This window comes from Panthera pardus, unplaced genomic scaffold, assembly GCF_024362965.1.
Source record: "Panthera pardus isolate Hobbes unplaced genomic scaffold, ASM2436296v1 HiC_scaffold_6, whole genome shotgun sequence".
NCBI lineage: Eukaryota > Metazoa > Chordata > Mammalia > Carnivora > Felidae > Panthera > Panthera pardus.
In genome coordinates, this window is record NW_026526991.1 from 83,399,003 (window position 1) to 83,416,537 (window position 17,535).

Genomic DNA, 17,535 nt, shown 5'->3' on the forward strand with positions numbered 1-17,535 from the left:
CCATAGCATTAGCACTGTGAGAGCTCATTTGAACACAGATATGTTTGATGAATGAATGAATGAATGCACGCATACATGAATGAATGAATAAAAGAACAAATTTATCAAAACTAGCTTTCTACTTTGGACATCTTGAATGTCTTTGTGTCAGTTAATTCAGTTTTAAGTATTAAAATTCAGGTTTGTGAAAGCAAATTATTTGGAGATGCGAATAATCAAATTCTGATTGTGATGTAGTTCCATAACTTTTGAAGTAATAAGAAAAATTGAGATGCTAACATAACCTGAATGACTTTCATTTAGAGAACAGAGCGTTTGTCAATTTAATATTTTGTCCATGAACATAAAACCCTCTTGAGAAAGGGGGCTTTCAGAGCGGTGATTCTCAAACTTCACTGTCATTAGAATCCCCCGAAAGTGCTGGCTGAAGCATGGTTGCTGGGACCCATCCCCAGTGAAGTCTGAGGTATGGCTTGAGAATTTGCATTTCAGACATGCTGCCTGGTGATGCCGATGCTCCAGGTCTGGAGCACACACTCTGAGCATCGCTTCTTTAGAATAAAGATGATTGTAATTAAATTTAACTCAGTTACTTTATTTGGGGAGCAGAAACTAAATACAGAATGGTGATGAAAAGGCATTACTTAGAGACTTATTTCAGCTATAAATTTGAATTCAACCATAATTATAAAACTTGTGATTCTCTCCAGGTATTTGATTTATTTCTCTCTAATCCTATTTTTAACACGAATATGCTTTTACTGTTCAAAATAGGAACAGACCTTTTTGTATAACATTGGTTGTATCGCTGAACTTATTTGTAAGCGATTCTTGCACTGGTAGTGTTTACACTTAAACATGTTTTCTTGCTTTTGTTGTAGTACGGAAGAGAAGAGAGCAACTGGACAATCATAGTATCCTGAATGGAAAATACAGAATATCATCTGTGTGCTATGGAGACAAACTGTCGCAGTTGAATTACAATAGATTTCTTTGGCTACCTGTTTTTAGTTGTGCCTAATGTAGTTTGTGTTATCAGTTGTTACCAGGTGATTGTTTCCTCATGCCAGAGAAAATGAATTGCAATCATCAAGTGGTATTTTGTAAACTCAGTGTTAAAAGCTTACTTCACCTTCTCTTCGAAAGATGATAATGTAAGCCATACGGCATAGACTTTTCCTCAATAATCTTAGTGCCTCCCTTATTAGTTTCCTCAGATACAAAAATATTTTCTTCCTTAGTGTAAGTTACGTTCTGCTCCTCAACCAAATGAGTTTCTTTGTGTTTAAAAACTGATCTGAGTAAATTTCATAGGTAATGTTTCCTGTGACATTATCTTCATCTTCAGAAAATGGTTGTGGGTTTTTTTTTTTGTTTTGTTTTGTTTTTTGTTTAATAATCAAGACTGAAAAACTGGTATTTCTGCTTTCACATTTTTCTTTGCAGGCCCCTTAAATCCATCTTAAAGAGTAAATCTCCTTTCTTCCTGATGTCACAGTCTCCTCCAGGCTCTCCTTGTGCATCAGCAGGACCTGTGCACATCTCCACCATTGTCCTTTCCACATTGTATTGTAATTGGCTGTTTGTCAGCCTCCAACACAAGACTGAGGCTCTTGTGCCTTTGAGATCTTTGTATCCCCCTGCCTGGCACATAATAGGTACTCATTAAATAATGAATGAATGAACATTTAGCTTCTATAGAAGTGTACCTTCTTTGTTTCTATATTATGAAACCTCTTTATTAGAATTTGTGGTTGATTCTGACATTGTGTCCATTTACCTCACGTTGTCTTTATTTTCCAGGGACTGCTAAGTCATTAGAGATACTCAGAGGCATAGTTTGTTGGAGGGATTATTTCATATTTGAAGACTGCCTTGGAATTGAAATAGCAGCTCTAGAGAGGTCATGATATCATACCAACCAAATGGAAATGACCTTTGTGAAGTGTTAAATACATATATGTTACATGTTAAATACAAAATAAAGAATCATATTTAGCTTTTGGTAGAAAGCAAAGGGGTATACTTTGATATAGCTCATTTCTGTTGAATGGGGCTGGGAGGATCACATGGTTAGAGTACAGGAGAGCGATTCTAGATGATCTTTTCCTCATTTAGGAGCTGTGAGTTAAAATTGAATCCTGGTTTATAATTTAGGGGAAAGTCAGTCAAACCTTGCTAGAAAACGTTTACCCTTGGAAGGTCAACTCTCAGACATATTTTGGTTTCCCTCAGTTCTAGTAACTTTCATCTTGCTGATCATATTTCATTCTCTTTTCAGAGCAAGGGGAAAAAAGACCTTCTAAAAGTTTGATGTGTTAGAAAAATTTCCTTAAGGCATTTAGCAGCACATAGCAAATGGGGCTTTGATTCTTTTCCAAGACTTTTGGCCATAGGGTTCTTTTAGATAGGAATGGTAAAATGAAAATTAGGGAAGTATATAAGATGAAAAGGAATAGTAAAAATATCTTCTGGGGGCTTTTAATTGGTGATCTGAAGTCTTGGAAGTCTGTTCTTTTCAGGCCTCAGGTGCTTTAACTGTCCTCTGCACACTTCACCAAGTAGTGTTCTAAGGGTATGCATTTACCTTGGCTAAATCCTGTGACCTTCTTTTTAAAGCAGTAGTCTAGAAAAGACTTGCAGGTAATTCTAACCTGTCAAGTAGCACTTAATAACTAGACCTACATTTCTATGAGAAATGGAAGTCATTTGTTTGCCATAAATACATTTCACACTTTGCATCTCTAAATTTAGTATGGCAACACATGTCCGTTATAAAAGTTAGAGAACAACATGTCTTGACATTATGTCTCTATGATTTCTTTCATCAAACCTTAAGAGCATTTTAAGCCCTTTCTACCAGATGGAGTGAAAACTAAGGATATATATTTTAAAAAACTGGAGGTCTCCTAAAACTGAGAGAGCGCAATCTGCCATTTTCTTAAGTAATAAGACAGAAAATTGACCTTGACACTAACTTGTTAAATAGATTTAAAAGGAACATCTGCACATCTTTTTTCCTTGTGCACTATTTGTTTAATTGCAGTGGATTAATACAGCAAGAGTGACACATTATAACTAGGCAATTATCCATTCTTCAAGACTTAGTTATCCTAACACTAATTGATCATTTATGGTGTAAGATAGTCTAGCATTAGGAACATGTGAGGCTAATCTGCTCAAAAAGATCAACAAATTAATATTGTTGCTGATATTTGCATAATTGGCTGCAATTATTTAATGTTTAATTGGGTTGATCAAATGAGATTCAACAATTCACATGTGCATGAATATAAACAGAACTGGTGGCACTTAGAATGATAATGATTAACTTATTTTTCATGTTCTCTTCCTCCCACTTTTTTCATGTTTTACATTTCAGACCAAGTTTGTCAGCTTTATCCTAAACACACTGGTAGAAACCGGGATTTTTTTAATTATTTTTTTAATGTTTATTTTTGAGACAGCATGAGCAGGGGAGGGGCAGAGAGAGATAGAGACAGAATCTGAAGCAGGCTCCAGGCTTTGAGTTGTCAGCACAGAGCCCAACGTGGTGCTTGAACTCACAAACTGTGAGATCATGACCTGAGCCGAAGTCGGATGCCCAACTGACTGAGCCACCCAGGTGCCCCGGTAGAAACCGGGATTTTAAAATGAAGTGTTCAGATATAAACAAAACTTGGGCATTTCCTAAAGATATTTGCTATTAGAATTTTTTTTATTGTGACAGTCATTTATTAAGGATTCAAATCATGGATACCCCAAAAGAAGCATCAACTGCAGGGGTGTGTACCATGCTCTGAAGGACCTGCAGCTGGCAGAAGTGAAATTAATAATACCTGTTTTAACCTTTGCTTTCAAAAGTGCAAAGTAAAAGTAAAAGGGAAAGAAATAAGCGAATGAGAAAACTTGTTAGGAATCATGTTTTTTTTTTTCCCTCCCTGGTAAACACCCTCTATTCTTTTCTCAAAATGTTGCCATAAGGTAAAGGAAAAAAAAAAAAAAAAGATGACAGACGATAGCAGCAGGAAAGTACAGTGAACACCACTTACATGCCGTGCAGCGTCAGCACTCCTGAAGTTTGGGGAAGCCTACGTGAGATGCCCTAGGATCAGGTTTATTGCTCGATGTTATTGTACCTAAACGAGTGGTCTTGCTTCCTTCAAATCGGCACTCTTGAACACTTGAGGCAATTAATGAGTATGTTTTGGTCAAAAGAATTATAGGAGCCTCTTATTAAAGCAGTAGATTCAACTCCACGTTAGGGGGTTTTTGCTATAAAATCAGCTTCCAGAATAAGCTTATTTATTCTCCCTATTCCCACACAGTGCTCAGTTACTGTATTCTTTTTCCTTAAAAAGTTCCTTTTTAAGAGCATACATTGAGTTTACCATTACGATTGGGAAAAATGTATTTTAGGCAGAAAATAACAATACTTGTTCACTTGTTTATATTTTCTAAAATATTTAGGGCAATCAATATTCGTCAGATGGACTAAAGCAAAGGGCTTAGGGGTCAGAGAAACATTGTAAGGCTCACTTATTTTATATTCAGATGCTAAATGTGATCAAAGAATTCTTCCTTGTAATGTGGATTTCTTATGTGTATATTCAGAAACTTAAGTTACCAATAGTAATGCTCATGAATAATTAGTGGATAATTCATAATACCTGTCACTTTGTGTTTTTACAAGTAGAATTTGTTCACCTGTTTTCCAGATGTCTGCTCCCAACAGAGAGTACCAGCTTTTCAGTAAGGATTACCTATTAATTGACAAAGATCATAGAGATTATAGTTAATTTGATAAATGTTGGTTGAGTACCCACAAATTTGCGTCTAACACAGCTAGTGGTAGGGATTAGGAAGTTAGTTTTAGAAAATAGTATATAGACATTATCCTCGTGGAGTTTATACTCTACTAAAATTTTTAGATAAAAAAAGTTATTTAATGCAGTTAGATAATAGGAGATGATGGCTAGAACACATGTCTTATCAAGAAATCACAATGAACATTTCCATCTCATTTTTTAAGGAAATTCGTCCCTTTTTCCATTCCTTTCTTCTACTGCACAACTACTCGGTAGGATTAGTATTTAGAGGGTTATTCAACCACCGTCTACCTGGTGTGATTCCCTGTTGGTTTACCACTTACTTCCAACCTGCCTAGTACATTTGATAACTACATTCTCTGGAGCAATGTTAAATTGTCATGGTTCATCTAACAAAAGATCATCTGAAATTATAGCATCCTTGCTGATCTTAAACTCAAAGCCAGATATTATTGAAATAAAATGTTCCTAGAATGAGTTTTTCTGGAAAATGTCTATTATGAATCAAACTCTTTAGAGCTTTAGCTTGAAAATGATGGATCCAGCTACTCAGAAAATCACAAGTAGAGGACTAATATAACAATGACTTTTCATGGTTTGAGATTTTAAAAGAAAGGCCATTTAACGTATTGCAAAGAGATTCATGTTCATCATGGCCAAAACACGCTTTAAAAAAATTCAGAGGTAGAAGAAAGTGATTTTTCATCCTTAGTGTACATACCACATCAAAAGACTTCAGATATTAATTTGGGGAGCTTGATAAAAAACATATCAACATGATGTAATAGTGTTTGTGGGTAAATAATTCTGTGGGATCAGATAGAAGTACATACATTTGCTTTCGTGAATGATTTGAATGAATGCTTCAAATGTGAATGATGAAGGCATGAAATTTGGTGTTAGAAAATGAAGCGGTCTTTAAAATCTGCTGGATGCAGTTGAAGTCTTAAGTAAGCCTTTTTCTGTCTGGAAGTATATGTTTCATACCTCTGTAGACCCTATGAATAAGGCTTAAAACTTAAGTTGTATAATGTTCCAATTTACAGAATCCACTGTTGGGATGTAAGACTTGACTGCAAGCTGTGGTATGAGAATGAATTAAGATGTAGTTTCAATGACAGATTTCTCTGCACATCCACTTTTATAATGGCTACGTTCTACTATTAAATTATGGGGCAAGAAACTTTTAATTAGAGAAGATGTCAGAAGAAGAACAACTGAAGGTAGAGGAAGAAACACAGGAAAAAAGTCAAACTTGCTTCTGTGTTGTCCAGAGAAGCCTTGTCCTTATTTGGCCAACCATAGGGGTCTTTAGCGTTCAACGTAGGTGCCAAATACCAATAGTGCCGAGGAGGAAGTGGCTAAGTATAAGGGCCAGTTCATTAGGTATTAGAATTAGGCCATGATCTCGAGATAATAACCTGACGGTCGTGTTATATGGAAACCACTGTACTACAAATTTAGAGAAGACTGTATAATTCCTTCAACTACTTAAGATTCGTGAAGCTTCTTGAGGCTGAAAAAATAAGTGACAAGGAGTACATTGTGACTTTTGCACAGCGCCCCCCCCCCCCCCCCCCGCGCGCGCGCCTTAGAAATACAGTTTACCGCCATCCCCTTTTCCTTGGTGAAGGCTACCTGATTTGGAAATTAGTTGAATATTGTCATTTAGTTTTTAACTAAAATGTGCAACATGCTGCAATTTCCCCAGGTTAATTTCACAGCAGTCATTCTCAGGGTTAACAAAGGAATGCATATATCTGCCTCAATTTTTACGTCTTTGGTAAGTTTCTAAAAAGTGCAGGAATTCTCTCAAGAGTATGGCTATAAGATTTCGAATGAAGTCTTAAAAATAAGCTAGCTAATCTGTATGCATCTGTAAATTCTGCAGATGTTTCCCTGGTGACTTATGAGAATGAATGATTCTGACATGGACTCAAGTGGCTAATAAACAGAGCCTATGTCACTGCTGAAGAGTTTGCACTTGCTTAATAACGGTGACTGAGAGAAAATAAGTAGTTTGAGGAAGTAGTTTTTAAATTGGAGTTTATAGATAGAAACAGGAGAATATCAGCTTAGCTCTGGAATTTTTAGAATATGTGCTGTTACACCTAAATCTAATTGCAATGAAAAATCCCAACCATTGATTGTCTCAAAGTTCTCTAGTTGTGTAGTCATTCTTGAAATTCTCTTTAAGAAAAATCAAGTGCAGAGAAATACACTTTGTAAATAAGGCTTGGCTTTCATGAAAAAATTGTTTAAAGGTTACGTTAAAAGATTTAAACTCACTGAAAGTGTAATCAAAATGTGGAGAATAACGTGGGTAAAGGAAACTACCTCATTCTTTGAAGGTTTTGTAGAAGCACAATTAAACATCCTAAAATGGCTTTGTCACTTATGAACCATCTGGTGTGAAAGAACTCTATATTTGTAATGTCTAAAGGACCTGGAATAATTGTATTTTTGCTGGCAATAGACACATTCTTTATTGTTTGCAGGTCTCATGAAATCTTTAATTACGCACTTGTTCCTGTCATCAATAAAACAACTTAAAGGAATCCTGTTTGTGTAGTCTCTTGAAATTAACATTTGTTGGATGCATGAAAGTAATGCTTAATTACCATTTTCATGATGTTCTAAGGCTTTTGGTCATGGGAAGTAAATGTAGTGTGGTATTTTTAAACCAAAATGACACTGGGAGCATGAAAAGAATTGAGCACACCCAAAAAACCTATTAACTATTCACCTGGGTAGAATCTAAATCTATTTTCAAACATTTGGCTAGAAATACAGTGGGCTTTTCAGAATTGTCCTTTCCCCTGGGTATGGATCTGTCTTTAGTAAAATTTAGCTTTGTCTTTTAAATTTTGCACAAAATAAGGGGAATAGATTACTTCTTTCCATTCACTGTCACAGTGAATCTATCTCACTGATACAACACACCCATATGTGGCTAATAGCTGCAGAATTAAAGACACTGTATAAAATGAAAGGCATTCCATCTAAACTCAGAGAACATCAGCGATGTGTCCTTTTAGTCAAACCAGACTTTGTATAAACTGCCCTCATGTGCACATGTCTGAGAGAATAAAGCCAAATGCATTATATCTGAGGGTCACATATTTCATACTCATTTTCTTATGATTTGTCCCAATGATTGCCAAGTACAGCAAAACCTAAGGTTTTTTTCAAGGAGTTACTATAAACTGAAAAGTGTTGAAGTGCTCCGTGGCCCTCTTCTCCCAACGCTGTCAACCTGTGACAATATTAGCCTTTACCAAGATCTTTATCAAGGAGTTACATGCAGACTTTGAAAGGTCCACGTGAAGGTTATTAGTCAAATTCTCTCACGGCATCACTGCTCAGATCCCACAAGAGTGACAAAGACCTGTCATTCCTGAGGTTGAGGACATACATTCATTGGAGCTTATATGATTTATCACTTGAGACAGCAGTCTCCTTCAGGGGAACAAGTGTCTCCTACATCAGTTTACTAACAAACAAAATAAAAGGCTTGGAGGAACAGGGAATTTTCAATCTTTGTAATTATTTTTCTGCTAAGCTGATTCAATTTGATTGTCAACATATTTTTAAAATCAAGAATCTGATTCCACAACAGTTGCCTTCTACCATGATAACTTTTGATGAAATGTTCTATTATAGCCTGACTTTATTTATAGTGCTGATGACTTACAGGATCACATTCTTGTAATCAAAATACCCACAGCCAAGATGTAGACACTTCTTATGTGTATGTAAGACAATCACTGGGTTTATTCTCCAGTCATGTCTGTATGCAACAGGGACAGTGCTGACTGAAACCCATGGTCATTCTCTCCAAAGGTTTTGTCACTAAGTCAAGAGGATTTTTGAAAAATCTGTGAGAATAACTCCTGAAAAAAGTTTAGTTACAAGACTCAGGCTGAAAGTATCCCAAACACAGTGTAGCTATATATAGATCTTTTTTTTCTTTCTTTTTCTTTTTTTCTTTTTTCTTTTCTTTTTCTTTTGGAGAGAGCACAAGTGGGGAAGGGGCAGAAAGAGGGGAACACAGGATCTGAAGCAGGCTCTGAGCAGATAGCAGAAAGCCCGATGTGGGGCTGGAACTCAAACCATGAGATCATGACCTGAGCTGAAGGCAGACTCTTAACCACCTGAGTGAGACAGCTAGGCGCCTCTAAGGTGTAGCTATTTTTAAACTGAACTGATTTAACTAAAAGGAAGCAAATAAACTGCTTTTGTTTTAAAGATAAGTATAATAATCTAGTAAACATTTCTCAATATTCATGATAATGATAAACAGATAATAGATACTTTTCATCTCTGGGTTCTTTTCAAGTTATGGCTGGAGGTAAAAAAAAAAACCTCTTTCTTAATATGCACGTTGCTTAATAATTAAGAGAATGGTTAAGGGCCATCACTGACCCTGAGACTTTAAGCCAATTATTTAAATTCATGGAAAAAATGGAGATCATAGCAGTACCAGCCTCATGGGTTATAAGGATTAATGAATTAATATTGTAAAAAGTTTACAATATTCATGAGTAAAGTATGAGCTAATGGAATTTTATTAAAAATAAATAATGAGGGGCGCCTGGGTGGCGCAGTCGGTTAAGCGTCCCACTTCAGCCAGGTCACGATCTCGCGGACCGTGAGCTCGAGCCCCGCGTCGGGCTCTGGGCTGATGGCTCGGAGCCTGGAGCCTGTTTCCGATTCTGTGTCTCCCTCTCTCTGTGCCCCTCCCCCGTTCATGCTCTGTCTCTCTCTGTCCCAAAAATAAATAAAAAACGTTGAAAAAAAATTTAAAAAAAAAATAAAAATAAATAATGAACCCAAAGACAGAGAGGGGCTAGTAAATACTTTAGAAAAATGTACAAAGAAGCTATGATGATCAGTTCTTCCTTCTATGCCTGGTGGAAGTGGTGAATGTTTCTAATTCAGACCAGTGGCACAGGACAAGAGGCATAATCCAGCTTCCCCAGGTTGCTTAGGGTGAATTAGAAATGTGTGATCTAGTCAAGCCTGGAGGTGAAATTCAGTGCTAGGCCAAGCAATGATTGATAAAAAAAATTATTAAGAAGGGTTTAGATGGTTTTAGTTTTTAGAAATACAAGTTAAGCTCCAAGTTCTACACGAATACAACTATGATGGTTAATTTTACGTGTCAACTTGACTAGGCTATAGAGCTCGGTTATTTGGCTAAACACCAGTCTAGATGTTGCTGTGCAGAAGGTATTTTTAAAGTTGTGATTAACATTTAAATTGGCAAAATTTGAGTAAAGCAGATTACCCTCCACAATGTGGGTGGGCCTCATCCAGTTGAAGAAGGCCTTACAAGTAAACATAGGTTTCCCATAGAAAAAGGAATTCATTCTTAAGACTGCAGCATAAAAACCCTGCCTGAGTCACCAGCCTGACTGGCCTGCCATGCTGATTTCAGACTCAAGACTGAAACATTGACTCGTACCGAGTTTTCTGCCTGTCAGCTTGCCCCACAGAGTTTGGACTTGCCAGACTCCACAACTGCATGAGCCAATTCCTTAAAAAAAATTTGCGCTCTCTCTGCATGTGTGTGTATTTTATATGTGTGTGTGTGTATATATGTGTATATATATATATATATATATATATATGATACATATAAATGTTACATATTATATACTGTATATTGTATAAGTTCTATATATATGCATATATTGGTTCTGATTCCCTATAGAATCCTGAGTAATACAAAAACAAATAACATTCTTAACATTCCAAACTTAGTTTCCTCTTCTAAGGAAGAAAATCACGTGTTTTATTATGTCCTTTTGACTCAGGTATCTAACCTAAGGCACGCCTTCATTCAGAAACTTGTTAATCATGTAAGGTGTCAATAGTCTGCTCTAATTGCAAACAGTACTTATGAGAAGGTAAGAATTTCAGGACAAGCGATGTCGTACAACCCAAAGAAACTAGGGGCGCCTGGGTGGCTCAGTCAGTTGAGCGTCCGACTTCGGCTCAGGTCATGATCTCACACTCCGTGAGTTCGAGCCCCACGTCGGGCTCTGTGCTGACAGCTCAGAGCCTGGAGCCTGTTTCAGATTCTGTGTCTCCATCTCTCTCTGAACCTCCCCCGTTCATGCTCTCTCTGTCTCAAAAATCAATAAAGGTTAAAAAAATTTAAAAAAAAAAAAAAAAAAAAAAAAAAGAAACTAAATGAAGGCAGATTATCACAAGTGAAATTGCAGGCACCTGTGAGGGAAATATTTGAGGGTTGGGCCTTCATCAAATGCCCATATAATATTGTTAGTTCAGTGTTTCTGGCCCAAATCTATGCCCTGAGAATGTAATATGGCCAAAAAGTAGATGGAAAGAACCCCTTTCTGGTATAATTGAGGGATGGGCTTGTTTTGACGGGTAAACGGCCTTCTGATGATAAAAATCGGTTTCATACGTTTACTAGATGTATGGTTGCGATGATCATCGCAGGAGTCACCTAGATCCTGCTGACTTCACACAGCACGGCAAACAGTTTCAACCCCATATTTACTGATGCTTTCACTACCACGTTTAATTTAAGAATCATCTTTTATCGTCATTTGGACTTTTATTTACCTATCTTCCCAGTATATTAAACTTGTATTTGCAAGACAGTTTCTGTAAATTCCTGAATAAAGATAATAAATTGGTCTGCTTCTCCAATGAGATTTGAGAAGGCAATTTAAAAGGCAATAGGAAGCCAAATGAGGTTAAGTGATGGACACAGAGATCATCCAACATGATCTCCATCCTCACGACTTTGGTTGTTCTCTCAGAGGAGAGGAGGACTTCAAATTTCATATGAGAACGAACAGTATTTTTCTAGGGCTTGCTTTTGTCATAATCGTGAGGTTAATGTTTGCATTTTTGCAAGAACATCCCCACCCTCCACCCCCCCCCCCACCCCCCCAAGTCTAATGCAAACTTTCTTTAATGGCAATAATCCTCCTCCTCCTGATACTTTCTAACAATTATTTTGCTAATTGCTTGAATGGCTAGCTTTTAGTCAAATGTGTGGAGGGCACAGTTTTACATTGGAGCTCCCTCTTTCATGTAGGTGACTATGAGAACTTGTAATTATGCCAATGTTTGCCTTTTCCACTTGTCGAGTAACTCTTCAAAGGATTACAACTTACTGGTTCTCCTGTCTTCCCAGAGGAAAAAAATCTTTACTAATTTGTAGACAGTATATACTAAGCAGCTTGCACAATGCCTAGTGTCCAGTAGGTACATAATATTTGGCAGCTTCACACCTTCCTTTATCAAAGCCCCACTTAGCTCCAAGTATTAAAGATGTCTTGTCTGAAGCCTAAATCTCACCAATTCCTGAGTTCATTGGAAATAGGTCTGATAGTGTATTAACAGCTGAGGTTCAGGGGCATGAAATTATCTTTGCCGCCCTAACCCCAGCGTCTGGTGTTTCTTGGATGAGCCCTTGATCCCACTGAACTTTCTTCCTCTCAACCTGCCTGTCCATCCATTCTGATTAACTGAATTTCTGCCCCAGTATAGTTCTTCTCTGTGACAGACACCCTGCTCGCAGCCCCAGCCCAGCTACCATTTCAAGCCTGGACTTTGTCTCTTCCCATCCTAACATGGACAAATCCAGCTTCAATAAAGATTGACACCTTTGGAATAAAATTATTGCTTCTTGTTCAATTATGGTTATTGCTGGACCCCATCAACTTGACTAACTCTTTGTTATTAAAAATGGCCTTGATTAGGGGCTCCTGGGTGGTTCAGTCTGTTAAGCGTCTGACTTCGGCTCAGGTCATGATCTCACCGTCCTTGAGTTTGGCCCCGAGTGCTGTGGGGCTCTGTGTGGACAGCTCAGAGCCTGGAGCCTTTTTCAGATTCTGTGTCTCCTTCTCTCTCTGCCCCTCCCTGACTCATGCTCTGTCTCTCTCTGTCTCGGAAAAATGAATAAACCTTAAAAAATAAAAATAAAAATAAATGGCCTTGATGAGCGGCGCCTGGGTGGCTCAGTTGGTTAAGTGTCTGACTTCAGCTCAGGTCATGATCTCATGGCTAGTGAGGTCAAGCCCCGAGTCAGGCTCTGTGATGATAGCTCAAAGACTGGAGTCTGCTTCACGTTCTATGTCTCCCTCTTTCTCTGCCCTCCCGCCTCTCTCTCAAAAATAAACATTAAATTTATTTTTTTTAATGGCCTTGATTAGATAGGAGTTTGCCATAACCCCCTGGGCATGGTGATTTGGGCTGATCCCTTACTTCTCCCACAGTGTAGAGGCTTGCCTGGCACTGCTTTGTCTGCCAGCTTGCTCTCAGGATCTCGACTTGCAAAAGCTCTCTTCTTGCCCCAAAGAGACATAACCATTTAGCACTGAAAATCATCCTAGCTTCCTGTTGCCTGGGCTTAATTTAATCTAATTTAATTTAATTTTTTCAGAGAGTGTCTTGAAAAATCTAAAATAGCAAGTGCCAGATGAGTTTAGAAGTTATCTAAAGCCTTGCTACTCAAAGTATCATTACCAGACCAGCAGCATGGGCATTTCCTAGGCTCTGGTTAGAAATGGAGAATCTCAGGCCCCCCTACAGACCTAGAGTCAGAGTCTGCATTTTAACAAAAGGATTAATCTGCACATTCAAATTTCAAAGCACCGACCTGAATGGGAACAGAGCCACATCAAATACAGGTACTGCTAAGAAGTCCTTGCGAGGTCAGCAACAAGATTCATTTAAAAGGCAGAGTCAATTTTATAAAGAAAGACATTCATTCTGAAGCTGAAGTGATTTTACATCACTCAAGGTAGCCTGGAGTTTTTGCTCAAACCTGGACATATGCAGGTTCGATTATGAAATGTGCCTCCTAAGTTGCTAATTCCTTCTGACTTTTTTCCTGGCACTTCCTTTCTGTCTCAGCCTCATGTGAGTAAATTACCATGGTGGTCTCTGTGAAAATTACCACGCAGGAAACAACAGGAGATTCTTCATTACTGAATTCCTGCACACTATTTATTCTTTATATTTAGAGCCATTGGAGGGCCTCTGGGCATATATACACAATTAAAAAGATAAACAAGATTCCCAGCCAAGCTGCAGCTGTTCTTAGGTTTCTTGGAATACTAAGCCAGATAAGTGCTTCCTCTTACATTAAAGTAAGTTCTCTGCCAATGACAGTTGGCTGATGACCTGAGGAACTCAAGCATTCTTGTGAGGTACCACAGGTACAGCACTTGGCCCAGGTGACCTCAATGAGTTACCCTTCCTCAGTTCTGCATGGAGAAGCTTTCCTAGAATCTGAAATTAGGATGTTGAGAATCAAGTCAGTTGGGTTTAGCTCTTACCAAAAACGTGGTTCCTTGTTCTATTTGTAGAACAGAAGTAATTCTTAGATTGGGCTGGACTGCATCCAAATCAGCAAGATCTGAGGAATTTATTTCTTTTGAACTATTGCCAGAACAGGAGAAGCAGCTGACCCTTTAGGAGGTCATCCTAATGTCTAAAGTGTCAAGAATTTTTTTTTCTCTAAAGTTATAGTCCCCTTTGACACCAAAGACATTTTCATATTCTACCTACAGACAGACATGTACAAACTGAAGAAAATCTAACTTTCCCCATATAATATCCTTCCAGATGATGTAATATTATCCAGCTGTCAGTAATTTTTGCTTCTCTAGGTGAAGTTCTAATTTTCCTCTTTGTATCTCATTTTTTGTCTTCAACTGTTGTGCCTATTCTCTTAAGCCTCATGAAGCTCCCTGCTTCTCTCACCCTTCAGACTCTGCACCTGGACAGGGAGCTTTAGTAACATTCTGGTCAATGGAGAGGATACAGTTGTTACTTTCAGGGGCATTCCTTTTGTACTCCCTGATATAAAGCTCATTTTGCTACATTGCTTTGCTTCATCTAGATAACTACTTGCAGTTATTTCGTGTCTCTTTCTTTTTGGCCATGGTGGTTATCCTCACTGCCCCTTATCATCTTTGTTCAAGCTACTTCCTCCGGTTTGCCAATAAAGATCATTTTGAGGTCTACTTCTAACTCACGTGTGTTCCTCGGTCACAGAAATGAAATTTGATGCCACCAGTGACTAAGCAAAAAGGAAACTCAAAGAAGTTATGTAACACTGGGCTCAGACTGCGATCAGGAGTTCTGGATTTGAGATTCTTATCCCCATCTCCTCTACCAACCCCACCAACTGGCTACATGATCTGTAATAGATAAACTCTTCTAAAAAGAAGGGCTTCAACTAATTGACCCCTCAAGTCCCTTCTTGTTCTAGGCCTCCTCAATTATGAGAAATCCATCATTAAAGCACTCAATCTTTTCCACAATCCTTTCCAACCCTTCCCTCCTTCCTATTTTTCCTATTTTAAGAGCTTACTTGTTTGAAAACAACCTAGGAGAGAATCTGAAGGCAATTACCTATTTAAAAAAAACTACTAAGAAATATACAAAATCCAAAACATTATAGAGATGAATCCTTTATGATTCATGCCCCCACCTCACAACTTCAATAAGTGAAACATTGCTATGAAAGTATAATCTTCTGGATATCCTCTCATCTATAGCAATTCCCTCTCTAACCCTAGGAGGTCCCCTCTCTTCAGGAGTGTCACGTAGTTTTAATGTAAGTCTAAGTCATAGTGTTATTCCTGCAAGAAATATTATATTCAAGTCTAATCTCTAATAATAAAATAAATAGGTTGTATCTACCTGTAGCAGAATTTTGGGCAGATGGAAAACATGTGGGGAGCAAGATGTCCTTCCCACTAGTAAGAGCTGGCTCTGAGAATCACAGTATACTTACATTTTGTCCTCTGTGCATCAACAAATGGATTTCCTGTGGTGTTGCTGGTGCTTTATTTACATAAATCGGGCTCTACAAATAGTGCTAATTCCAGAAAAAAGTATTGTTTCTAACCAAGTGACAGGGTTTCGTTTTGTTTTGATTAAACAAAAAAATTCATCCTTGATCTCTTTCACAAAAAGGCCCGGAGTAGTTTATAAAAAGGACAACTATAATGTCATTATTTTGAAATTAATTACAAAGACGAAAACAAGTTTAAAAGCAGATAAACAAATATATCAGCTCTTGGGGCTAATTCAAGGTTTGTAACCTGATTCTTCGCAAAGTCAACAGATTCTAACTAATTTGCAACTGGAAACATACCAACGCTTCAGAGGGAGACAAAGCCTTTTTTTAGTTCCTAAACAATAAAAATTCTCATAAGGGACAACTAAGTATGCTTATAAGAGATATAGTTTTTTGTTTTTTTTTTTTAATTTTTTTTTTTAATGTTTTTATTTATTTTTGAGACAGGGAGAGACAGAGCATGAGCAGGGGAGGGGTAGAGAGAGAGAGGGAGACACACAATCCCAAGCAGGCTCCAGGCTCTGAGCTGTCAGCACAGAGCCCGACGCGGGGCTCGAACTCACAGACTGTGAGATCATGACCTGAGCTGAAGTCAGATGCCTAACCGGCGGAGCCACCCAGGCGCCCCAAGAGATATAGTTTTAATCATCTTCCTTGAATTACAGTGAATGTAACAAGTGGAGAACCACGAAGCTAATTCATTAGCTAAATTGCTACGTCCCATATGATGTTAGAGCTTATTATAGACCTCGGAGCCACTCACATGCAGTTGGAACACTCAATACTAAATTCTCAAACTTCACCAAAGCACGTTGTGTTTTTAAACTCCTATTTGTCAGTCATAGAGAATAGTCAGGTATGGTAATAATTAGAACTCTTCACAAATACACTGGTTTTCCACCTTCTGGGTTCCTGTTAAGATTGCAATTCCCTGCCCCACTGAAGTTACACTTGGTCAGTGACTTGCTTCAGCCAATAAAATGTGAGTGGAAGTGACATGTGTCATTTTCAAGTGGAAGCATTTAATTGGTGGTGCTCAACTGCAAACTTCCTTTTTCCTACTTCAGTGATTCTGGGGTCATGAGTTAGCATGAAGCCTCTGTCATCCTGGGTCCCTGGGAAACCAGAGTAAGCAGAGCCGCCCGCTGACCCACGTTGGCCATGTTGCGTGAAAGAGAAATACACCTGGATGGAGTCACTGAGATGTGAGGGTTGCACATTATCACTCTTTAACATAGTTCATCTTCGTTGTTATAGAAAAAAGAAATCCTCTAAAATATATTTGATTATTCTGCAAGTCAGATTTTATTTCTTGAGACCAGGTATGCCCGTTTCCTCCCATTGATGAGTGTAAGAAAGGCTGGTTACAGTGTCTATAAAGGGATATCACCACCAGTTTAGCCATAAATATGACTTACTTCCTGTTTCCTGTGAAAACGATCCACATGTGAACTCTACATGAAAAATGACTCTAAGCAACACACTATCACTTTGGGAAGATCTTATGACTAGTCCCATAAGGACTAGTTGACTAGTTAAAGGAGAACAGCAGATCATTAACATCCAAAGCTGGAGGGTCAAGTGCCAAAGATAGAAGAAACACTGTGTTTGCCTCTGAGACAACTGGCCTCTGCCACTGACGTGGATGGACTGCTTCCTGCACCTCATCCTTACAGGCACTGAGCACTCTTTGGTGATAAAAGAAAGGGGGAAAAGGTATTCACACGAAGCATTTTTAATTATCTGTTAATTGGATGAAATGACAATTAAAGTGCCTAAAGGCCATATCCATATTCATAGATTGTCTTCAAAGGGTACAATTACTAAAGACGATGAAACAGATTATGA

General features: G+C 38.1%; 1 protein-coding gene across 3 annotated transcripts in view; it reads left to right on the forward strand.

Moving 5' to 3' along the window:
* The window catches only part of BCAT1 (branched chain amino acid transaminase 1), a 106,471-nt gene extending 99,084 nt beyond the window's left edge, over window positions 1-7,387 (forward strand). For all 3 annotated transcript variants that reach the window (XM_019452230.2, XM_019452229.2, XM_019452231.2), the window contains exon 11: window positions 882-7,387. In XM_019452230.2, the coding sequence (XP_019307775.1) occupies window positions 882-923 (42 nt within the window). In that variant the 3' untranslated portion in view covers window positions 924-7,387. The remainder of the gene's footprint in view (window positions 1-881) is intronic.
* The last annotated feature ends 10,148 nt before the right edge of the window (window positions 7,388-17,535 follow it).